The 24,483-nt window shown below is 45.0% G+C and overlaps 2 protein-coding genes across 6 annotated transcripts in view; one reads left to right on the top strand and one right to left on the bottom strand.

Annotated features, from left to right (window-relative positions):
* Positions 1-16,839, top strand: part of LOC134226352 (sphingomyelin phosphodiesterase) — a 291,906-nt gene extending 275,067 nt beyond the window's left edge. For 2 of the 5 annotated variants that reach the window (XM_062707082.1, XM_062707081.1), the window contains exons 2-7: positions 5,781-5,970; positions 6,036-7,565; positions 7,626-7,735; positions 7,797-7,981; positions 15,433-15,615; positions 15,944-16,218. In XM_062707082.1, coding sequence (XP_062563066.1) covers positions 5,907-5,970; positions 6,036-7,565; positions 7,626-7,735; positions 7,797-7,981; positions 15,433-15,615; positions 15,944-16,106 — 2,235 coding nt within the window. In that variant the 5' untranslated portion in view covers positions 5,781-5,906 and the 3' untranslated portion in view covers positions 16,107-16,218. Of the gene's footprint in view, positions 1-5,780; positions 5,971-6,035; positions 7,566-7,625; positions 7,736-7,796; positions 7,982-15,432; positions 15,616-15,768; positions 16,275-16,336 lie in introns of those variants that run through there. The other 3 variants (XR_009983457.1, XM_062707083.1, XM_062707084.1) reach the window with 3 other exon arrangements.
* A 25-nt stretch (positions 16,840-16,864) lies between these two features.
* LOC134226353 (maltase A3-like) lies at positions 16,865-18,871 on the bottom strand. Its single transcript, XM_062707085.1, has 3 exons — positions 17,718-18,871; positions 17,064-17,659; positions 16,865-17,004 (listed from the first exon to the last, which is right to left on the bottom strand). Exons 1-3 carry the CDS (start codon positions 18,804-18,806, stop codon positions 16,884-16,886), a joined length of 1,806 nt encoding a protein of 601 aa, XP_062563069.1. The 5' UTR covers positions 18,807-18,871; the 3' UTR covers positions 16,865-16,883.
* Between the last annotated feature and the right edge of the window lie 5,612 nt (positions 18,872-24,483).

The following is a 24,483-nucleotide window of genomic DNA, read 5'->3' on the forward strand; positions in this document are numbered from 1 at the left end:
ATTTCCTATCAAAAACATTGTTTAAATAAAAAAAAACATCAAAAACATAAAACTTCTACCGTGGGACACCGAAAGCCGTACACTCAAGCACTTCAATATATTAATGTAGTGGTGCCTACAAAGTACAAGAATCGGAAGCAAATGAATCATTTGTCGTTAGCACAGTTGCATAGAGACCTAATTCTTTGGGTGTTCCACCCTCACATATTAGAATCACGAAAAACTTGTTACAATATTTATATAATTCAACACCTCCTGTATCAAAATAACTCAACAACTGTAATGTTTGCTATTTCAATTTTAAAGCCTACGAGAACAATAAGATGAATAAATCATAAATTGTGTACATCAAATTCATATAATGAGGGAGACGGATTTTCCGCTCTATAAAAAAAATTGTTAAGGGGTACCTCAAGCAATGACAAGGCCTCAATGGGGACCACTCATCAAAAAGGTTGAGAACCGCTGGTTTAGACAACCTAGGATAAACAAAAACCAAAACCATGGTCTTCACGAATATGTTGAGGATATGGTTGAATAAATATCAAAGCTTGAAGCGACGAAAAAAGCTAGAGTGTAGACCGCAAGTTCTGAACTCAAGGACGTTTTTGATAATCCAGGATGTCCCAAAATCATCTTACCATGTCTCTTGATATTTAAGAATATATGGCGAGTTTGGATGATTCTCAAACCATTTGACTATGTATCTTGATCTTTAGGAATATGTTATGGAAATGGTTTTGTATAAGGCCTGAAAGGGTTAAGGCAAGGACCATACACCAGAAGTCGCCAATCTAACCCTTGGTAACAGACGAAACCCATTTAAAATCAAAACGCTGTTATTCAGCATTTTCGAAACTTGCGGTCCTGCAAGAAACGACCAGGAGACAGATGGAGTGGATCATGCGACGATGTCGGAATTGAGAAAGTATGAGACCCTCTGTGGTGTATCTGCGTGTTCTCTTAGAATGGAACTCAAATCTTGGGAACATTCAAAAATAGAGGACATTTGGAAGAACACCTTGATTGCGAGGCTGTCTAAACGTTTCATCACACCAAACGTATTTATCACTCGCAAAATTTTAGATCTTTCAAAAAAAGATCTTAACACATATACAGGTCTTGTAACAGGCCATTGCCCGAGCCGTTATCACTTGAAGCTGCTAGGAAAACTTCAAGATGATGTATGTCGCTTTTGCGGTATACATCTGGAAGACTCGGAACATCTGTTATGCCATTGTCCGGCAATTTTTAGAAAAAGATTACAGTTCTTCAACAGGGGGCTGATAGAACCCTCTGAAGTTTGGAGAACAAGTCCCAATTTGGTAGTACGATTCATCAGAACCATAATACCGTATTGGAAAGACGCTGGTAGTCAAGGTGATGCAATTGCTCTACATAGCAATGATGCGTCAACTTGACAAAGCTATATGAAATGGGGCATATATCACAATAGATCTAACAAATGGTTGCAGTGATTAAAATACCCAACAGGGAAAAAAATGAGACCCTCCCAGCTGGGTTTTATTGTTTGATTTCCAATAACGATCCGATTGCAGGCCTGGTAGCGAGTAACTTTTTAGTGACTTGGTCACTTTTTTCGGCAAGTCACTAAAAAGTCTTTTTTTTCGACCTCAAGTAGTCACTAAAGTCATTTTTTCTCGCAAAAAGTCACTATTTTCAACTATTTTGAAACTATTGACTAAGATTTTTTAAAGAAAGTTCTATGTATCCGTTGGATAATGCTTTGTTCATGGTGAAAATGAAATTACGGATCTTGGAAAAAATCCTCGAAATTTTATCCGAATTAGCTGAAAATTTGACAGGAGACTTATTTTAGCATAAGAATTGTGATGCTGGGCTGACCGATTGAATGTTTGATACTTTTTTGAAAACATGAAGAGGTCTAGTATACAGTCATGCAAGCAGGAGACCCGCCGACTTAGATTTTATAAAGTAAGGGAAGGTGGGGATACGTGATTCCTTGGGAGACAAGACCCCTTACGGGAGACTTGATTCTCCCCTGTTTTACCCAGAGCTAAAGTAGCGTTGTTATAGCGTATTTTTATAATAGATCCTCTACACAAATGATCGTTATGTGGCGAGTTATTTGACAACCCTGTTTACTCTATTTTTTACTGTGTTTTGTCTCCCCTAAGGATGTTTTAGTGGCCACGCAAAATTTCCCAATAATGACCAAATGCTATCATTTTTTCACAGCACAAAGCCATAGATACATATCCTAAATGATCTTCACTGATAAAAATTTCAGGATATTTGGATTTTAAGTTTTTGCCTCAATATGAGGAGACTTAATATTTAATATCATAGAAAGGAGATCAAGTCTCCCCAATTTTGAAGATTGCATGCGCTGTCGGGCCCTCCATAGCCGTGTGGTAAGACGAGCGGCTACAAAGAAAGACCATGCTGAGGGTGGCTGGGTTCGATTCCCGGTGCCGGTCTAGGCAATTTTCAGATTGGAAATTGTCTCGACTTCCATGGGCATAAAAGTATCATCGTGTTAGCCGCATGATATACGAATGCAAAAATGGTAACCTGGCTAAGAAACCTCGCAGTTAATAACTGTGGAAGTGCTTAATGAACACTAAGCTGCGAGGCGGCTCTGTCCCAGTGTGGGGATGTCATGCCAATAAGAAGAAGAAGAAGATGCGCTGTCGAATTCAATAGCAAAAATCTTTCATGAATACGCATAGCAAGTCGGAATATCTGCGTATTTTGGAGGTAAAATATTTAAAAGTTCAGAGAGCATGTTCCTGCATTATAAGCAGGAGGTCAAGCGTTTAATCCCAGGCTCATTGTACCTGAATCTAAATAATTTTTGTTTCGTTTTCTACCAAAACGATCCGTACTGTTGTTCCTCTCGCACTAACAATTCCTAAAACTGCCGTGGCACCTATGACAAATCGTACAATTCTCTGTATTTTTCTTAAGTAGGTGTTCAGCTAATCCAGTGATCGTAATTTTCAATAATTCTCACGAGAAGCATTCTCATTCAAGCAGATTTTCGCCGAAAAATCATTTTTTGGAAAAGATACGGAACATGAGAACCATGTTTCGCTCACTTCCAGTGGCGTAAAAATTTGTTTTGCTTGCAAGACTACTCATAGTTTTTAGTAGTCCTGCTTTTGACTGATATTGAGTAAAATATTCGTGGGATTAAAGGAGAGGGCAATACAATTTTATTTAGTCTTTGAGTAGATAAAAGATAGCGTGTATGATTTTCGTTTCTCTTCTGAGTTCGCTCTAAAAAAAGAGTGGTGAGTGAAAGATGTTTTCCGCCACAAATTACGAAAAAAAATTCTCCTTAATCCCAAAAACGCTTGATTTCGTCTCATCGAACTTGCAACTTAGGTATTTATTTATTTACCGTCAATCAAATGTACAAAAAATACTTATTATCTAGTCTATGTGTAGTTCAGTCATTAGCTAACTTGTTGAGAGAAGAACACTTTTTTTAGATCGGTTTTACTCATCGTTACATCAATTGTTTCACAATGTGCATTATAACATGACATCATTCTATTTATTGGGCCATTTCTGCCATAGTTTGTTCTTTGATTATTAATATAAAATAGACTTAGGCAACTGAAACTGAAAGTCACTATTTGGTCACTTTTTCGGCAACTGATAGTCACTATTTGGTCCCTTTTTCGTCAGCTTTGGTCACTAAAGTCACTATTTTGGGCGGCATCGATTGGTGCACGAAACAAAAAGTCTACAGCCATCAAGGATTCTGAGTGGCTAACGATATGCGGCTACTAACAGAGTACTTTGGGCTTGGTTTTAGAATAAAAAACAACTTGAGTGTTTAACTGAGATAGAAATTTGACACCTCGCGTATACGCTCACTCTCATTCTTTTTGGACCTTCTTAAATACTCAAACCAGCAGATGTGAAAATTATCCTACGTATTGATTATTTCGAGCATAGCTAAACTTATTTTCCACATTAAGTCTATTATTCAATCATGTCTAGGAATTAGTACAAAAACCTACTTAGCAATTACCAAAGGAGAAATCCCCAGAGATCTTTCAAGTAAAAGTCACTGCTAATCCTCACGTTAATTCAGCGGAAATTAGTAAGCGCAACAATTTCGCTTTCTCGCCGGACATTCTTCCACAAGAGAAGAAAAAGAAATATGCCACATCCCATAAGAAGGCACTGTCCAGTTCTCCTCCCCTCCATCATAACAATATAAGCCACTAATGATCGCTAATAACTCGATCTGCCATTCATTCACGTCGTACAAGAAAGTAATATTTATCTTTCCTCCCTTCGAGTTGGAAGAAAACGAAAGAGAAAAAGAGACTGACCCAGCAGCGCCGGCTATCCGGCTGGTCCATCACTTCGAATGACCATCGGCTGCGGCCGGCGCTATCGGGGTCTCGTCTCGTTGACCCACTTAACCGCGAACAGGTTTGTATGCGAAAAGAGTTCATAATTACTTTCGTGTAGAGAAGTTCTACTTCCAGAACGCTTGGTTTGATCCTGTAATAGACGTTGTATAATAATGTGTGATAGCAAAATTATAAAAGAACAAGCGGATAAGCATAAAACGATAATGTTTCAGTCATAAAATCGTTCCGCAGTGTGAACCCGATGGAAATAGTCTGAACGAATGAATGAATGAGTACGAGAGTGTGATTCATTCAAAAGATCGTAGATAGATTAATAGTAGTTTTCCGCGATAGACATTACACGCATGCTTCTCGAGGTAAATGCCAAGAATCTCACTTCTTTGTAAAATCTCAATGAAGCTCGTTGGAATTGTTGTCTTTGTTGCCTGCTGACTGGCCTCGGTGACAAACAAAGTGCAAATCTCTACTCGACAACACTGGATGGTGAAACGCTACTTATGGCCGGTAGTCGGTCTGTGACAATGTTATTGTTCGTAATCCCACTTGCTGAGGGAACAATAAATAATGACCATAGTGCTCGGTTGCTCACCTGTCTGTCGCGGGGTAAACAAATCAGAAAAGGGTCGAAATATCAAAAGGAAATAATAGCACTATTGAAATGCTAACTTCGTCGCCAATCTATTTGTCTATGATCTCAACCCATATATCAGTCGTATCCAAAGTCGTCGGGCATGACACAGTTTTAAAATGGATTATGCAAGCCGATAAAACTGTCTCGTGCGATAAATCGCTTCGATCTCAAATTGGCGAGCGTATTGCAAACTTAGAGAGCTTTCCTATCGACCGACTGACGTACATATCTCCAAATGGTGGCAAAGGTGCGCGACGAACCACTTCTCCATCCAACCGTGCGTCGGGACCGGTTTAAACGCATTAAGGTCAACCCTACAATGAGCTTGATTGCTTTCTTGTTTAGCGGAAAATCACTTTTCCTGCTTCTCGAGAAGTGTCGCAATTATTTCTTGTCGCATGCTTCATCTCCTCAGTTGGTTGATATCCGCCGTCTACGCTCTTTTAATCGAATAATGGGAGCTCATCGTCTTCCGCGATCTTGTCACTTTCTTCGAAACTCTCACTGATGATGATGCACCACATATCGTAGTTTTTTTATCGTTATGAGCTTGTTCGATGCTTCGGAGGTATGATCATGCGTTGCTTCTGTTACGGATCTTTTGCGCTTCCTGATTTGTGACGTTGTTTGTCATATTTCTCCTTTTTTAGCGATCAAGTTTGGTGGGTTTCACTTTCAAGCCTGTCTAGCATTTGAGGTTTACTCACTTGTACTACGTACTCTCCTGATGACGGATAATTAAAATGAGTTTCCTGTTTTCTTTGTTCCAGACTTTACCTTTGGACGGGCCGCAGCAGCCGTCGAACGCCCATCAATCAACTACCAGCACGCGTTCGAGGTCGTCCTGTTTCCAACACGTCTTCATCACACATGTTTTCATCCAATTCACCATCACCATGAGTCAATACTATTTTCCTATCCTTTTGGTGTTTCTACTGGAACTTTTTCGACTCACACAGTGTAAGTTTGTTGACTATGTTTTTTTAATTTGCCCAAGCAATAACGTTGAATTTATTCAATTGTAGCTCACCCGTTCGTCTTCAGCTCATCGGGGGGTGGCCAGCGGAAAGCTCAAGTCGAGTGGCAGCAGCCGGACGATGACTGGAACATCCAAACCGTACCACGAAGTGTACACCCGCTACTCGAGAATCAGCATAACGTTCATCGATTACCTCCTACGAGCTATCACGTTATCGATTCCGAGAACCACGATGATAAAATTCTAAAGCGCCTGATGGAAATCAGAGAAAATGCTACGGCACGGACCTTGTTCTCCTACAATAAAGAAGAGTCACATCTTCCGCCACTACTCACAAAAACAATCAAATACTTCAACCTACAGCAGGTGGCTTTTGAGCTGGAAACCAGTGTGATGTCCCAAGTGTCATGTACGGCTTGCAAAGCAGGTGCTGGACTACTCCAGCACTACATCCGCACTGGCAAAAGCAAAGAAGAGATCATCAAAACCATCTACCAGTACTGCGTTAATCTGAAGATCCAGTCTCCTCGGGTATGCGAAGGTGTCAGTCAACTGTTCGGCGTAGAAGTAATCTACGTCCTGAAGCGAGTCACCATCGGTCCAGATGAAATTTGCAGTTTCATCATCGGTGATGCATGTGAAGATATCTACAACCCATACCACGAATGGGAAGTAGATTTCCCACCAGTCCCCAAACCGGAAGTCCACGAGATTTCCCTTCCCACAGAAGGAGGGCCAGTTTTCAAAGTACTGCATCTCTCGGATACGCACTTCGATCCGTACTACGCCGAGGGATCCAACGCAGACTGCAACGAGCCTCTTTGCTGTCGATTGACCAATGGCCGTCCAACAACACCGAATGGAGCGGCCGGCAAATGGGGTGACTACCGTAAGTGCGACACACCTCAACGAACGGTCGAACACATGCTCAGCCACATCGCCGACACGCACTCAGATATTGATTTCATCATCTGGACCGGTGATCTACCGCCGCACGATGTCTGGAACCAAACCAAGGATGAAAATCTAAAGGTTCTCAAAGAAACAGTCAAACAGATGTCGGATAAGTTTCCCGGTATTCCAATCTTCCCCGCGTTGGGAAACCACGAGAGCGCTCCAGTCAATAGCTTTCCCCCTCCATATGTTCAACAGGTCGACAGTTCGATCTCGTGGCTGTACGACGAACTGGACGTCCAGTGGCGACGATGGCTACCAGCCAGCGTTTCGCACACGGTTCGTCGCGGTGCCTTCTACTCGGTCCTCGTTCGACCGGGCTACCGAATCATCTCGATGAACATGAACTACTGCAACAACAAAAACTGGTGGTTGCTGCTCAACTCAACCGATCCTGCCACCGAGTTGTCGTGGTTTATCTACGAACTGCAGAGTGCGGAGTTTGCCAACGAGAAAGTTCACGTGATCGGACACATTCCGCCGGGTCATTCGGATTGTTTGAAGGTTTGGAGCAGGAACTATTACAAAATTGTGTCCCGGTACGAGAGTACGATCGTGGCGCAATTCTTTGGCCATACGCACTTCGATGAGTTCGAGGTGTTCTACGATCCGCATGACTTGAGTAAGTGGCGTGGGTGAGCATTAGAGTGAGGTGTTTGAACTAATGGTTTTGAGGTTACAGGTCGAGCAACAAGCATAGCGTACATCGGGCCGTCGGTGACTCCCTACAACGATCTGAATCCGGGTTACCGGATTTATTACATAGATGGAGATCACGAGCACACCACTCGGGTGAGACATCTGTTGGGTATATCGAAGTGTTACGGATTTGTAATTTTTCGCTTTGTTGCAGCTAGTAGTAGACCACGAATCGTGGATTATGAACCTGAAGGAAGCCAACCTGTACGACTATCCTATTTGGTACAAACTGTATTCAACGCGGGCAGCGTATACAATGCGTGGTCTCCGGCCTGCTGATTGGGACTTGCTGATCAACAATATGACAGACAACAAGGAGCTGTTCGACCTGTATTACAAGTAAGTGGTGATTAGCAGTCCTACGAAAAGTAAGACCAATCGATTCGATCCCGTAATTAGCTGCAGCTGAACAAGTTCTTATTTATATGATATAAAAATTTGAATTTTTGTTGGCAGTTGCCAGAGTGTGAGACTACTTCAGTCGTGACTGGGCTCTAACCTAAATAACTCTTGACATTCCTCCACATTGGACCCTTAAAAGGAAGCTTCTGGGCATCTTGAAACGACGCTTCATCCTCTTGAAGGGAGGTTTTTTTTAAAGGAGCTTTCAGAGCCTCTTGGAAGAAGGCTTTCGAACCTCTTGAAAGGAGGCTTCCGAGTCTCTTGAAAGGACGCTTCCGAGCCTCTTGAAAGGAAGCTTCCGAGCCTCTTGAAAGGAGGCTTCCGAGCCTCTTGAAAGCAGGCTTGCGAGTCTCTTGAAAGGAGGCTTCTGAGTCTGTTGAAGGGCAGGCTTCCGAGCCTGTTGAAAGGAGGTTCCTGAGCCTCTTGAAAGGAGGCTTCTGAGCCTCTTGAAAGGAGGCTTCTGAGCCTCTTGAAAGGAGGCTTCTGAGCCTCTTGTAAGGAGGCTTCTGAGTCTCTTGAAAGAAAGCTTTTGAGCCTCTTGAAATAAGGCTTCTTAGCCTCTTGAAAGGAGGCTTCTGAGCCTCTTGAAAGGAGGCTTCTGAGCCTCTTGAAAGGAGGCTTCTGAGGCTCTTGAAAGGAGGCTTCTGAGCCTCTTGAAAGGAGGCTTCTGAGGCTCTTGAAAGGAGGCTTCTGAGCCTCTTGAAAGGAGGCTTCTGAGCCTCTTGAAAGGAGGCTTCTGAGCCTCCTGAAAAGAGGCTCCTGAGCCTCCTGAAAGGAGGCCTGAGCCTCTTGAAAGGAGGCTCTGAGCCTCTTGAAAGGAGGCTTTTGAGCCTCTTGAAAGGAGGCTTCTGAGCCTCTTGAAAGGAGGTTTCTGAGCCTCTTGAAAGGAGGCTTCTGAGCCTCTTGAAAGGAGGCTCTGAGCCTCTTGAAAGGAGGCTTCTGAGCCTCTTGAAAGGAGGCTCTGAGCCTCTTGAAAGGAGGCTTCCTGAGCCTCTTGAAAGGAGGCTTCTGAGCCTCTTGAAAGGAGGCTTCTGAGCCTCTTGAAAGGAGGCTTCTGAGCCTCTTGAAAGGAGGCTTCTGAGCCTCTTGAAAGGAGGCTTCTGAGCCTCTTGAAAGGAGGCTTCTGAGCCTCTTGAAAGGAGGCTTCTGAGCCTCTTGAAAGGAGGCTTCTGAGCCTCTTGAAAGGAGGCTGAGCCTCTTGAAAGGAGGCTTCTGAGCCTCTTGAAAGGAGGCTTCCTGAGCCTCTTGAAAGGAGGCTTCTGAGCCTCTTGAAAGGAGGCCTGAGCCTCTTGAAAGGAGGCTTCCTGAGCCTCTTGAAAGGAGGCTTCTGAGCCTCTTGAAAGGAGGCTTCTGAGCCTCTTGAAAGGAGGCTTCTGAGCCTCTTGAAAGGAGGCTTCTGAGCCTCTTGAAAGGAGGCCTGAGCCTCTTGAAAGGAGGCTTCTGAGCCTCTTGAAAGGAGGCTTCTGAGCCTCTTGAAAGGAGGCTCTGAGCCTCTTGAAAGGAGGCCTGAGCCTCTTGAAAGGAGGCTCTGAGCCTCTTGAAAGGAGGCTCTGAGCCTCTTGAAAGGAGGCTTCTGAGCCTCTTGAAAGGAGGCCTGAGCCTCTTGAAAGGAGGCCTGAGCCTCTTGAAAGGAGGCTCTGAGCCTCTTGAAAGGAGGCTTCTGAGCCTCTTGAAAGGAGGCTTCTGAGCCTCTTGAAAGGAGGCTTCTGAGCCTCTTGAAAGGAGGCCTGAGCCTCTTGAAAGGAGGCTTGAGCCTCTTGAAAGGAGGCTCTGAGCCTCTTGAAAGGAGGCTTCTGAGCCTCTTGAAAGGAGGCTTCCTGAGCCTCTTGAAAGGAGGCTTCCTGAGCCTCTTGAAAGGAGGCTTCTGAGCCTCTTGAAAGGAGGCTTGAGCCTCTTGAAAGGAGGCTTCTGAGCCTCTTGAAAGGAGGCTTCTGAGCTCTTGAAAGGAGGCCTGAGCCTCTTGAAAGGAGGCTTCTGAGCCTCTTGAAAGGAGGCTTCCTGAGCCTCTTGAAAGGAGGCTTCTGAGCCTCTTGAAAGGAGGCTTCTGAGCCTCTTGAAAGGAGGCCTGAGCCTCTTGAAAGGAGGCTCTGAGCCTCTTGAAAGGAGGCTTCTGAGCCTCTTGAAAGGAGGCTTCTGAGCCTCTTGAAAGGAGGCTTCTGAGCCTCTTGAAAGGAGGCTTCTGAGCCTCTTGAAAGGAGGCTTCTGAGCCTCTTGAAAGGAGGCTTCTGAGCCTCTTGAAAGGAGGCTTCTGAGCCTCTTGAAAGGAGGCTTCTGAGCCTCTTGAAAGGAGGCTCTGAGCCTCTTGAAAGGAGGCTTCTGAGCCTCTTGAAAGGAGGCTTCTGAGCCTCTTGAAAGGAGGCCTGAGCCTCTTGAAAGGAGGCTTCTGAGCCTCTTGAAAGGAGGCTTCCTGAGCCTCTTGAAAGGAGGCTTCTGAGCCTCTTGAAAGGAGGCTTCTGAGCCTCTTGAAAGGAGGCCTGAGCCTCTTGAAAGGAGGCTTCTGAGCTCTTGAAAGGAGGCTTCTGAGCCTCTTGAAAGGAGGCTTCTGAGCCTCTTGAAAGGAGGCTTGAGGCCTCTTGAAAGGAGGCTTCTGAGCCTCTTGAAAGGAGGCCTGAGCCTCTTGAAAGGAGGCTTCTGAGCCTCTTGAAAGGAGGCTTCTGAGCCTCTTGAAAGGAGGCTCTGAGCCTCTTGAAAGGAGGCTTCTGAGCCTCTTGAAAGGAGGCTTCTGAGCCTCTTGAAAGGAGGCTTCTGAGCCTCTTGAAAGGAGGCTTCTGAGCCTCTTGAAAGGAGGCTTGAGCCTCTTGAAAGGAGGCTTCTGAGCCTCTTGAAAGGAGGCTTCTGAGCCTCTTGAAAGGAGGCTTCTGAGCCTCTTGAAAGGAGGCTTCTGAGCCTCTTGAAAGGAGGCTCTGAGCCTCTTGAAAGGAGGCTTCTGAGCCTCTTGAAAGGAGGCTTCTGAGCCTCTTGAAAGGAGGCTTGAGTTTCTTGAAAGGAGGCTTCTGAGCCTCTTGAAAGGAGGCTTCTGGAGCCTCTTGAAAGGAGGCTTCCGAGCCTCTTGAAAGGAGGCTTCTGAGCCTCTTGAAAGGAGGCTTCTGAGCCTCTTGAAAGGAGGCCTGAGCCTCTTGAAAGGAGGCTTCTGAGCCTCTTGAAAGGAGGCTTCTGAGCCTCTTGAAAGGAGGCTTCTGAGCCTCTTGAAAGGAGGCTTCTGAGCCTCTTGAAAGGAGGCTTCTGAGCCTCTTGAAAGGAGGCTCTGAGCCTCTTGAAAGGAGGCCTGAGCCTCTTGAAAGGAGGCTTGAGCCTCTTGAAAGGAGGCCTGAGCCTCTTGAAAGGAGGCTTCTGAGCCTCTTGAAAGGAGGCTTCTGAGCCTCTTGAAAGGAGGCTTCTGAGCCTCTTGAAAGGAGGCTTCCTGAGCCTCTTGAAAGGAGGCTCTGAGCCTCTTGAAAGGAGGCTTCTGAGCCTCTTGAAAGGAGGCTTCCTGAGCCTCTTGAAAGGAGGCTCTGAGCCTCTTGAAGGAGGCTTCTGAGCCTCTTGAAAGGAGGCTTCTGAGCCTCTTGAAAGGAGGCCTGAGCCTCTTGAAAGGAGGCTTCTGAGCCTCTTGAAAGGAGGCTCTGAGCCTCTTGAAAGGAGGCTCTGAGCCTCTTGAAAGGAGGCTTCTGAGCCTCTTGAAAGGAGGCTTCTGAGCCTCTTGAAAGGAGGCTTCTGAGCCTCTTGAAAGGAGGCTCTGAGCCTCTTGAAAGGAGGCTTCTGAGCCTCTTGAAAGGAGGCTTCTGAGCCTCTTGAAAGGAGGCTTCTGAGCCTCTTGAAAGGAGGCTCTGAGCCTCTTGAAAGGAGGCTTCTGAGCCTCTTGAAAGGAGGCCTGAGCCTCTTGAAAGGAGGCCTGAGCCTCTTGAAAGGAGGCTTCTGAGCCTCTTGAAAGGAGGCTCTGAGCCTCTTGAAAGGAGGCTTCTGAGCCTCTTGAAAGGAGGCTCTGAGCTCTTGAAAGGAGGCCTGAGCCTCTTGAAAGGAGGCTTGAGCCTCTTGAAAGGAGGCCTGAGCCTCTTGAAAGGAGGCCTGAGCCTCTTGAAAGGAGGCCTGAGCCTCTTGAAAGGAGGCTTCTGAGCCTCTTGAAAGGAGGCTTCTGAGCCTCTTGAAAGGAGGCTTCTGAGCCTCTTGAAAGGAGGCTCTGAGCCTCTTGAAAGGAGGCTTCCTGAGCCTCTTGAAAGGAGGCTCTGAGCCTCTTGAAAGGAGGCTTCTGAGCCTCTTGAAAGGAGGCTTCTGAGCCTCTTGAAAGGAGGCTCTGAGCCTCTTGAAAGGAGGCTCTGAGCCTCTTGAAAGGAGGCTTCTGAGCCTCTTGAAAGGAGGCTCTGAGCTCTTGAAAGGAGGCTTCTGAGCCTCTTGAAAGGAGGCCTGAGCTCTTGAAAGGAGGCTCTGAGCCTCTTGAAAGGAGGCTTCTGAGCCTCTTGAAAGGAGGCTTCTGAGCCTCTTGAAAGGAGGCTTCTGAGCCTCTTGAAAGGAGGCTTGAGCCTCTTGAAAGGAGGCCTGAGCCTCTTGAAAGGAGGCTTCTGAGCCTCTTGAAAGGAGGCTTCTGAGCCTCTTGAAAGGAGGCTCTGAGCCTCTTGAAAGGAGGCTTCTGAGCTCTTGAAAGGAGGCCTGAGCCTCTTGAAAGGAGGCTTCTGAGCCTCTTGAAAGGAGGCTTCTGAGCTCTTGAAAGGAGGCTTCTGAGCCTCTTGAAAGGAGGCTCTGAGCCTCTTGAAAGGAGGCTTCTGAGCCTCTTGAAAGGAGGCCTGAGCCTCTTGAAGGAGGCTCTGAGCCTCTTGAAAGGAGGCTTCTGAGCCTCTTGAAAGGAGGCTTCTGAGCCTCTTGAAAGGAGGCTCTGAGGCCTCTTGAAAGGAGGCCTGAGCCTCTTGAAAGGAGGCTTCTGAGCCTCTTGAAAGGAGGCTTCTGAGCTCTTGAAAGGAGGCTCTGAGCCTCTTGAAAGGAGGCTTCTGAGCCTCTTGAAAGGAGGCTTCTGAGCCTCTTGAAAGGAGGCTCTGAGCCTCTTGAAAGGAGGCTTCCTGAGCCTCTTGAAAGGAGGCTTCTGAGCCTCTTGAAAGGAGGCCTGAGGCCTCTTGAAAGGAGGCTTCTGAGCCTCTTGAAAGGAGGCTTGAGCCTCTTGAAAGGAGGCTTCTGAGCCTCTTGAAAGGAGGCTTCTGAGCCTCTTGAAAGGAGGCTTCTGAGCCTCTTGAAAGGAGGCTTCCTGAGCTCTTGAAAGGAGGCTTCTGAGCTCTTGAAAGGAGGCTTCTGAGCCTCTTGAAAGGAGGCTTCCTGAGCCTCTTGAAAGGAGGCTCTGAGCCTCTTGAAAGGAGGCTTCTGAGCCTCTTGAAAGGAGGCTTCTGAGCCTCTTGAAAGGAGGCTTCTGGAGCCTCTTGAAAGGAGGCTTCTGAGCCTCTTGAAAGGAGGCTTCTGAGCTCTTGAAAGGAGGCTTCTGAGCCTCTTGAAAGGAGGCTTCTGAGCCTCTTGAAAGGAGGCTTCTGAGCCTCTTGGAAAGGAGGCTCTGAGCCTCTTGAAAGGAGGCTTCCTGAGCCTCTTTGAAAGGAGGCTTCTGAGCCTCTTGAAAGGAGGCCTGAGCCTCTTGAAAGGAGGCTCTGAGCCTCTTGAAAGGAGGCTTCCTGAGCCTCTTGAAAGGAGGCTTCTGAGCCTCTTGAAAGGAGGCTTCTGAGCCTCTTGAAAGGAGGCTTCTGAGCCTCTTGAAAGGAGGCTTCTGAGCCTCTTGAAAGGAGGCCTGAGCTCTTGAAAGGAGGCTTCTGAGCCTCTTGAAAGGGAGGCTTCTGAGCCTCTTGAAAGGAGGCCTGAGCCTCTTGGAAAGGAGGCCTGAGCCTCTTGAAAGGAGGCTTCTGAGCCTCTTGAAAGGAGGCTCTGAGCCTCTTGAAAGGAGGCCTGAGCCTCTTGAAAGGAGGCTTCTGAGCCTCTTGAAAGGAGGCCTGAGCCTCTTGAAAGGAGGCTTCTGAGCCTCTTGAAAGGAGGCTCTGAGCCTTGAAAGGGAGGCTTCCTGAGCCTCTGAAAGGAGGCTTCTGAGCTCTTGAAAGGAGGCCTGAGCCTCTTGAAAGGAGGCTTCTGAGCCTCTTGAAAGGAGGCTTCTGAGCCTCTTGAAAGGAGGCTTCTGAGCCTCTTGAAAGGAGGCTTCTGAGCCTCTTGAAAGGAGGCTTCTGAGCCTCTTGAAAGGAGGCCTGAGCTCTTGAAAGGAGGCTTCTGAGCCTCTTGAAAGGAGGCTCTGAGCCTTCTTGAAAGGAGGCTTCTGAGCCTCTTGAAAGGAGGCCTGAGCCTCTTGAAAGGAGGCTCTGAGCCTCTTGGAAAGGAGGCTCTGAGCCTCTTGAAAGGAGGCTTCTGAGCCTCTTGGAAAGGAGGCTTCTGAGCCTCTTCTTGAAAGGAGGCTCTGGAGCCTCTTGAAAGGAGGCTTCTGAGCCTCTTGAAGGGAGGCTTCTGGAGCCTCTTGAAAGGAGGCTTCCGAGCCTTTTGAAAGGTTGCTTCCGAGCCTTTTGAAAGGAGGTTTTCGAACCTCTAGAAAAGAGGCTTCCTACCTTTTTGAAAAGAGGCTTTCGACCCTTTCGAAAAGAGGATTTCGACCCTTTCGAAAGGAGGCTTCCGAGCCTCTTGAAAGGAGGCTTTCGAGACTCTTGATAGGAGGCTTCCGAGCCTCTTGAAAGGAGCCTTCCAAATACATTGTGAAATGCCTTCTCGACATCGAGTAAGGCCATGGCGGATGTTTTTGAGACAAACTTGTTCCGTCGAGAAAGTTGGTAACTCGGGTCAGTTGGTATACGGTTGAACGAACGGGTCGGAAACCAAACTGTTCCTCGAGCAAGATGTTGTGGTGTTCAGCAGACACAAGTTACCCACTTACGGATACATGCAATTTTTATAGAAGCTAGAGAGCCCACTGTCAAACCCCAACACATCCTAGGCAGCCACCACTCACGGTTGTCCTGGGGAGGGATCGTCAAGCCCTTGGACATAGTCCCTGCTGCCCCAAAGAACCAACGGTACGAATTATCCAACTATTTTGGTTGTACAGAAATGAAAAACACGCTTCTCATTCTTCTGGCAGGTTGTATCAGCCGCCACTATTTTCGCTGAATCCACAGATCATCAATGTTGTTTATGTTGGTTTCAATAAATGTTCATAACCGTGCATGTTTAACATTCTGATTTATTTGGTTTGGTTGGATGATCTTGGTTCGTGCAACACAAGTTTGTTGGAAAATCTTGCCTGTTTCCGTACAATTTATTATGAATCCATCGAATTTTAATTAAGGCCCTACCGGAAGCCAGAATTCAACTTACCAAAATAATGTTCATAATATATTTGATATAATTTGGATCAATTGTATAGGAGAAAAAGGATGAACTACCTAATAAACACACGACTTTTTTTGCAGACACTACTGGAAGAACTCACCCGTACGGCCGGAGTGCGACTTCGAGTGCCGGAAGCGGATACTGTGCGATGCCAAGAGCGGCCGCAGCCACGATCGCAAGTACTTCTGCGAGGGCGTCGAGGCCAAAATCGACGAAAACAACAAAGGCTGGAAGGACTGGCTGCTCAGTTCGATCTCCTCTTCGTACGTAGCATACAAAAACTTATTCTAACGAGAATTCCGTATCGCAACAATGGTTTTCTTTTCTTGTGTCCCTCGCTTCACATCCACGTGCACACTAACCGCTACATTTGCGCACAATCGACCGCACTCATGTTACCATCCAAACGTGTACAGTTTCAAATTGGTGGCGGTTGGTAGTATCGGCTAAAGTTTAGCAATAGTTCCCCAATGTCATACATACATGTACAAATCCCGTTCCTAATTTTAATATGACTCATCACTTTGTCTGATGACTAACTATTGTTTCGAAAAACAATCGAAATTCATGGTGATGGTTCGATACTTACAGCGGAAATTACGCACACAATGAAAACAACAGCAAAGCTTACGACAGCAAACGTCAAGATGATAACAAGCAGGTGGATGCCGACTCTGATAACCACCAGGAACTGGTTGCGAAGGCTTTGGAAGATAATCGGTCCAACCCAAGCGTCCAATTGGCAAAAGGGTGAATTAGGATTGCTTTTTTTACTTAATACTGAATTGCTTTTATCTCATATGTAATGTAAATAAAATATGAATCAATAGATGTCAATAAACTATCTAACCTCTAATTGTCAAAAACGGCGCAAGCTTTTTGTCTAATTCTGCTAGGTTATGGTCAACTAAGCCAGGGCTTGGTAAATATGGAGGTGGCCGAATCATAACTTTCCGTATATGAGCTAACGACTTTACATTATAGGATATCCTACGCCTTATCGGGTTTGACGCGGATCTTCTGGCGCAAGCGATGATCCCGAAGAATAGCAGCACACCCACACATCGATTACCCGCAAACTAAATAACTGAAAGGAAGACGCCAGCATTACCTCCTTATTGATATTACAAAAGCAATGGTACACTTCCTCATGGTACAACATTCCACCTTGCAGCAATCGATTGTCACCCCGGCAGCGAATCGATAACTACAACAACAATAAGGCATGCCATTGATACAAAGAAAACAAAAGTGTTCATCGAGTCTCGTAGCGTAAACTTCGGAAGGAAGTCAGACTAATACATATACAAGGATTGTGATAAGTGTAGTGGAAACCGGACGACAGTTACTGTTCAGCAAATCCCTTGGATCCAGTGTTTTAAAACGTACGACAAAGCAAGTCAACTCAAGCAATGCATCTATCCAGTATGATTGTACAGTAATGATTTAAATTTTACCAAAATAAATTATTTATATTGTAATTGTAACGATGGATTTCACGATTCCACTTCTTTCTTCGAACATCTCTCGATCACTGTTCCAGCCATGCTTCGCAAATTGATTCTTGTAGTCGATCAACCGGTGCAACTCTTGCGACTAGTACGAATGATTCATTTGGAAGCAATAATATGTCATTGGTTGCAACTGCTCCTCTGAAAAACAATACAGATTTGGTCAATCTTCTCAAAAAAATTACTTTGTCTTAACTTACCCTCGAACATGATGCGAATTGACACCCACCACTTCGAACCTCAATTTCTTCGGCAATTTACTTGCTAGACCAATTCCGTCAATCGTCTCGATAGCACTCCCTAAGTTCACCAACGTTATATACGTATTGTAGTCCTCCAGTTCACGCACGATGGCGAACACATTCCTGTTCACTGCTCTGGCTTTGACGGATCCATAGTGGAACGTCTTACCCTCGCGAAGTCGCATCATTGCCTTGTACACCTTCAGGTGGCTTTTCTCCAGTCCATTTTGAACCTGTACGTTGATTGTTCGGTAATCTGGCCCCACCGGTAACCACGTTGTATTTCCATTAGTAAATCCAGCCAGCGTCGAACTGTCCCACTGGAATGGCGTTCGACACGGGTCCCTTGACTTCTCCGCAAACAAATCTTCGCCAGCATTACATGCCGCCGGATCTTTAGTTTCCTCCCATGATATGTACACATCGGTCATCCCGATCTCCTCTCCTTGGTATGTAACCGTGGCTCCCGGTAGACTCAGTATGATCATGTTCATTGCGTCAATGCGTGATTGGCCAAACCTCGTGCCAACTCTCGGGCGATCATGGTTTCCCATCTGGTGAAACGAAGTCACTTGTTCAGTGTTCAAAATTTACCTTCTCGCAAATACTCACCACCCAGTTGGCTGCATGTCCCGTCGGTACTATATTCATCCACGACTGAACCACTTCCACGAAATCGTCAGCCGTAGAATCAATCTTTAAATCATTAATCATCCCAAAATTGAAAGGCATGTGTGACCCCAAACGACCCGCCGCACTAACATAATACTTGCGTAGCTCCTCTAAACTCGTGTAACCCTCGGTCATAAGAACTCTCGTCTCACCGCCTTTTTCCTTCTGATAATTATCTACCAGCTCCCTCCATTGGTATACCATGTCTAGCGTTTCCGGCTGATTTTGTGTGTAAACATGCTCCAGAAAGTCAAAATCATCCTGATCTTGAGTCAACCCGCTTTCCGGTTCATCCGGAAATGAGCCATTTGCCGCGGGTAGAACCTCAAACAAGAACGGAACAGCATCCACTCTAAACCCGTCCACTCCCTTATCCAGCCAAAATGTTATAATGTCTTTCATTTCTTGCACTACTTTCGGATTCCGGTAATTCAGATCCGGCTGCTCCACCGTAAACTGGTGCAAATAGTACTGCTGCCGTTTTTCACTCCACTGCCAAGCGCTTTTCCTAAAAGCCTGTATCCAATTTGACGGAGGAAGCTTCCGCCCACCCTGAGGATTATCTCTTCCATCATGCCACACATAATACGCATCGTAATCCGGATCACGATTCTCCGATTTAACAAACCACTCGTGCTTATCACTGGAATGATTCGGCACAAGGTCCATAATCACCTTCAAACCCACTCGTTTGGCCTCCTTCACCAGATTCTCGAAATCCGCCATCGTGCCGTACTCCGGCTGAATATCCCGATAGTCCGAGATGTCATACCCGAAATCAACCATCGGCGACTTGTTGATTGGCGACATCCAAAACGCCCGGACCCCTATCTCCTTCAGATAAGCCAGCTTGGAAGTGATTCCGTTCAGATCACCGATCCCGTCACCGTCACTGTCCTTGAACGAGCGCGGATATATCTGATAGAACCCGGCTTTCTCCCACCAGTCCCGTTTGGGAAGTTCCGCGCACCATACGACCCCTAGGGCCAGCATTAGCAAGCTAGGAAGAACACGCGACGATATGAACATTTCGTTGCTAAAAATTCTGCTGGGATGGAAAGACTGATGGTCAGTGTATAACAGGGGAAAACTTTATATAGCGGACCGGTGAGATTCACCTAGAAAAAGATGCCGAGTGATAAGAATCCACTCTAGGAGGTACGTACTAAATCGACGGTGATTTCGATAAGGCCGCCGCTGAATGTCAATAGATATGATCATAAAACTACTGATACCCGAAGACCGTACGTTAGTGATCTATTTGAATTAGATAACATAAAGGTATTATCGGCACTATTAGATTATTTTATTTGTACTCGATGGGGAAGGGACCGCCCTATGGTTGGCTGTACGAACTATAGACATAGAATTTAATAGAACACATGGTTTGAATCCATAGAAGAATGAGAAAATCTCTCTTATCATGTCTGTATACACTCTCTCGATAGGTAGCATACAGTGAGAGACGTTTTTCGTAGCTGTTGCGATAATGAACTGTTTCGGGGTTATAATTATCGAGTTAGATTTATTACAGGTGGAGTAGATCAGCGTTGCGTGCCACTGGTTGTCTCTTTTATTCTCCCGGTGATCTTATGCAACGCAAATAGTGACGTCACTATTTGCGTTGCATAATATCAGCGGGAGAGTAAAAGAAATAACTAGTGGCACGCAACGCTGATCTGCGCCACCTTAGTAAAGTCTAGCTCCTTGGCTACAACCCATGATAATTTTTTTTCAATAAGCCCCAATTGCGGGGGGCACCAGTTCTGATGATGCATTTCGATTTGTTTTACACAGCTGTGCGAAAAAATATGGCCCCCACTTCTGCAAACGCTGCTGATAGAACACTAAACGAGTTCGTAATTAGATAAAACAGTCAAATACCTAAGGGGTCATTCAAAAATGACGTCACAGGTTTTAGGGGTGAGGGTTCTAGGATTTTGTGACAGTGCATGTACTAGGTATACAAAAAAGCGTTTAAAAAAAATAAATTCAAAATGTAGTTTAAGGTGACACGGGAAGCACAAACAATCATCAAATCGTCATCATTTCATCATTGAATGCTTAATTTTTTTTCTACAACAAATATGATTTTGAAAAAGTATCACCGGCGCGTGCTTACACGCAATCTACATGCTGATACGTTTACAGTTACAACAAACAACTGAAAACCGAAATACGATGCTCCAGAATTACGAGGTAGTAATGCTAGAAAGAGACAAAAGATAGGAAAAATAACATGGTGTGTAGTGCCTCTCCGAGTCACCTTAAGTGCAATTCAATTTAATTTCGATCCTTATCCGAGTCCCTATCCGATGCAACATAAATCCTGTTCGAATCTAATCCTACACACTTAAAATAAATCGCCGAATTCGGTAAAATTTTACCGAAATCTCAACAGCAGAACTGTTCGGTAAATAATTTAACTGATTTTCGTTGATTTTGACAGTTGAGCAATGGAAAAAATTACAAAAAATCTGTAAAATAAATTACCGAACAGTTCTGCTGTTGAGATTTCGGTAAAATTTACCGAATACGGTGAAATGAGTTAAGTGTGTAGTCCAAGTAAATAAAAAATCTCAGCTGAAACAAATGTTCATCAACCTAATTTCTAATGTAATTGAACTCCATTCGAATTCTAATACTAAACCAACACAGAACCATTCCATTTTTAATATTAATTCAAATTGTTTCCAATTAAATTTCTATTCAACTCAATACAAATCTAGTCTAGATTAAATCCATTTTCAAGAGAATAAAATCGTAATTCAAGCGTGTCCATCGTAAAACTAATCTAATCATAAATATTTTTTTTAAATTCAGAATAATTCATGCCAAATCAAGTTCAAGTCTAATTTAATTTTAATCTATAACCAATCTAAATCCAATCCAAATTTGCAATACAAATATGGTCCAACTTAAATTCTAAATTGAATCCAAGAACGAAAAAAATCTAAATTTAATCTCAAACAATTTTTAATCTATTTCAATCTTGATTGTAGTCGAAATGAAATTCAAAGTTAAATTCATTCAAATCTAATCGAACTTCTTGATTATTAAACTTAAGATAAACCCATCATTTTATTTTTTACATTAATCCAATTCGAGTCAAACCCAAGTTTAATACAATCTGATTTTCTGTTTAATGGCTCTATTCGTTGGGCTGGTTTTCAACTAACTGTTCTATATGCATATCCACAGTTAATATTTGATAGCTGTTTTATGCCTGCCATTGTTTGAATATGCATTTAGTGTGCCAAACACCATGAATATACTATGTCCAGGAAATCAAAACAAATTCCCACCCGAAAGCTTTTTAGGTCGGTCATAGAATCGAACTCGCCATCTTTGATACTGCAAACCTACACTTTTGCTCAATGTGAAACTTAATTAATCTTAAATAGAATAAAATTGTACTTCAACCCTACTTCAAATATAATCAAATTAATTACAATTCAATTCCAATCTTGAAAAAAAAATCAAATCAAGTCGAGTCTAATTCAAACATTTTCAATGTTCAATAGAATTTTAACATAATTTGATTCAAATATGACGTAGTTAGAAAACATTTTGTTTTGCCTTTCATATCACACTTTCTGGAAATATTTAATACTGTAGATCTGTGCATAATTTCAATTTCTAAAATATTGAGCTAGCAGGGTTCACGAAATTTTATGAAATAAAACTCAAACTCATTCATTACGTTCTGCAAAGTGGTTTGGAGTTTCTTTATAAGTCTTGCTCCTCTGTTCTTCCAATTTGATGCGTTCGTCATGCCATCCGTTGTAAGAATGACCACTTGCCTAAACTATACAGTTTGGCGTTGGCAACGGCAATGTGTTGTTTGTTATACTCAACCACGCCTACCATGATGCAGTTAGTTGAAATTGTGATGCAAACACCGAAAATATCATAGAGTGGCGGATTTACATTTTTTTTATTGTTGAACGAAATGATGTATCAATTTGAATAATGTTGAATTTATTGATCAAGCCTTATTCTCTACAATTCCTCTTAGGAATATCTTCATATTTTCAGCCAGGAATTCTTGAGAAAATTAATTAAAAATTCCTCTGGAAATTTAATTTGGTATCAACCTATGTGTCCATCTACCCTTAGTGGAACTGTCCCACGCACGCTGCCATTTGACCATTGCAACCTACAGATGCCTCTCGTGCCGCGCATTTCGAAGCACTCTATGTCTTCACCGATAATGATGTCAATAGGCATCATACGGGTGATGACGCAAAGTGCATCGTGTAACACGGTACGGTACGCGCTCGCAACTCTTAGGCACATGAGCCTATACGTACTTTCTAACTTCGTTCTGTAGCAGTTAATACGCAGGGCCGTACCCCAAGCTGGCCCCCCATACCTCAGTATGGACAGAGCGACACTAGCCAGAAGCTTGCGCTTGCTGGCATAAACCGCAGAGCTATTGGACATCATCCGGGACAATGCCACTATAGCTGTGGAGGCACGCTTGCAGGCGTAATTGACGTGGCTACCAAAGGTGAGCTTATCGTCGATCATTACCCCCAAGAGTTTGATGGAGCGTTCAGAGGTGACCGCGCAGTTGCCTACCTTTATCACTGCTTGTTGCTCCGACATTCGGTTGATAACAACAACCACCTCAGTCATGTGGTGAGCCAGTTCTAACTTCCTGGAACTCATCCACTCCTCCACAATTGCGATCGAGTGGGCTGCAGTCAACTCCACCTCTTCGATCGATTCGCCGTAGACCTCCAGCGTAATATCGTCAGCGAAGCCGACGATTACCACGAACTCCCCTCCTCTTACGCTGGATAGCTATCTCCCTCCGCGGATTTGGTAACTGACAAGATAGCGTCTATGGTCGGCTTACCCTTTCGGAAGCCAAACTGGTTACACGATAGACCATCCGCATCCTCTGTGCGTATCTGCAACCTGTTGAGGAAGATTTTCTCGAGCACCTTCCCCGCCGTATCGAGCAGGCATATTGTTCTATATGCCGACGGATTCCCCGGTGGTTTTCCCGCCTTTGGCAATAGGACCAAGCTCTGTCTTTTCCATGCTTCAGGGAAGACTCTCTCGTCCAGGCATCTCTGCATGACGGATCTGAACATCTCGGGAGCCTCAGCAATGGCCGCTTTGATGGCCAGGTTCGGAATACCATCCGGTCCTGGCGCCTTACCTACACTAAGGAACTGTGCAATCCCCGCAATTTCTGCCACAGTTACTCTTCCCTCGTCGGCCACCCTGGCCCCTGGCAGCTCCACAAAGTGAGGCCAGGGACTTGGGTCTCATCTCTGGAGACCGCTCTGTAGGGGCCATCGCCCCACGTGTCTTGGCCATTACGGCCCTATAGGCGTCACCCCATGGATTCGCGTTGGCGCTTTGACACAGGCCTTCGAAGCAGGCTTTTTTGCTTGATCTAATCTCAGTCTTTAGAGCGGCTCTAGCAGCCACGAACGCCACCCGTCGTTCAACACGCTCATCTTTTGTGCGTGCTCGCTGCATCCGCCTCCGTGCCCGTAGGCAGGCGCGGCGCAGGTTCGCTATTTGCTTGAGTCCACCAGTAAGCCGGTGGCCTCCCATTCCTATAGGGTAGACTCTCCTAGGCATGGTGGCATCGCATGCACGCGAGAGTACTGTTATCAGCTGCTCACCGCTCAGATCGAGAGTATTATGCTCGCGGCGGAGCGCTTCCTTAAACACCTCGTCGTCAAAGTATGATGTCTTCTACATACGAGGGCTAGGCCTCGCCTAATAATTATTCAAAAAACAGTTTTGATTGAACTACAGTATTCTGGCTTATTTATTATTAAATACAATTCATAGCTAATTTAAGAAAACATTTAAATTATAATATTTCAAATTCGCTTTCAATCATGATCGACATCTAGACAATCCGATACTGCCTGTGCCAACTCTGCGGAATATCTTTTTCCGATACAGCAACAGATCTACCCATTGCACTGAGTATATCGCCGTACTCCTTCTGCTTCTCTTCCAGCAACGAACTTCTTGTTTCCATCACTGCTGCCACGTTCATCAATTGTCTGTGGTCATGCCTAAGATCGTGTAAAATTCTTGAATATGCGTTGATGATATTTGACGCTACACTCAAATCTAATCGGGCACGTTCCAACAAAGTATCGCTGTGAACTGGCACTGAACTGAACAGGCATATAAGATGTGGTTGAGTACTTATCCAGCTAGCCCAACAACTACAAAAAACGTCATCGCCGCATAGATATTTGCAGTGCCTTGACTTCAATTCTTCCTTCAACTTGTTTATGGAGATGTTCGATTCAGATTCAGCACCCGCTCGGTCTTTGTCAAGCGGACTCAAAATCTTGCTCTCAACTTTATGCCATTTGGCCAAAGTGGCTACGCGGTCCTAGTATTTGTAAAGGATTAACAGAATTTCCTGGGATTGCCTGCTCTGCAAAAGTTTTGCATCAACTTTCGTAGGTGCTGTGCTTCGTTTGCTAGATTTGTTTTGAAAAATCATAAAATTATCTCTGTTTTCTTAGGCCGGGAGCTCTATCACAGAGAACAGACGTTGAAGCTGCACTCGCCATGTTGTGATAACTTTTTACTGTTCATTTTGAAATAACTTTGGAATGTCGCCGTTATCCCCTGCATAATCAGCGCTAGCGTCATCAAAAAATGCCACTGTGCGCTAGTGTCGTTATGCATGCAAGAGCATATCAGCGCCATC

Source organism: Armigeres subalbatus, chromosome 3 (assembly GCF_024139115.2).
Source record: "Armigeres subalbatus isolate Guangzhou_Male chromosome 3, GZ_Asu_2, whole genome shotgun sequence".
Classification (NCBI taxonomy): Eukaryota; Metazoa; Arthropoda; class Insecta; order Diptera; family Culicidae; genus Armigeres; species Armigeres subalbatus.

What these genes read in the sequence shown, in the direction of transcription:
- LOC134226353 (XM_062707085.1), bottom strand. Translation starts at nt 18,806, where the DNA reads ATGTTCATATCGTCGCGTGTTCTTCCTAGCTTGCTAATGCTGGCCCTA. An exon ending in GACATGCAGCCAACTGGGTG is followed by an intron (nt 17,660 to 17,717) that starts GTGAGTATTTGC and finishes TCGTTTCACCAG; the next exon opens with ATGGGAAACCATGATCGCCC. An exon ending in AATTCGCATCATGTTCGAGG is followed by an intron (nt 17,005 to 17,063) that starts GTAAGTTAAGAC and finishes ATTGTTTTTCAG; the next exon opens with AGGAGCAGTTGCAACCAATG.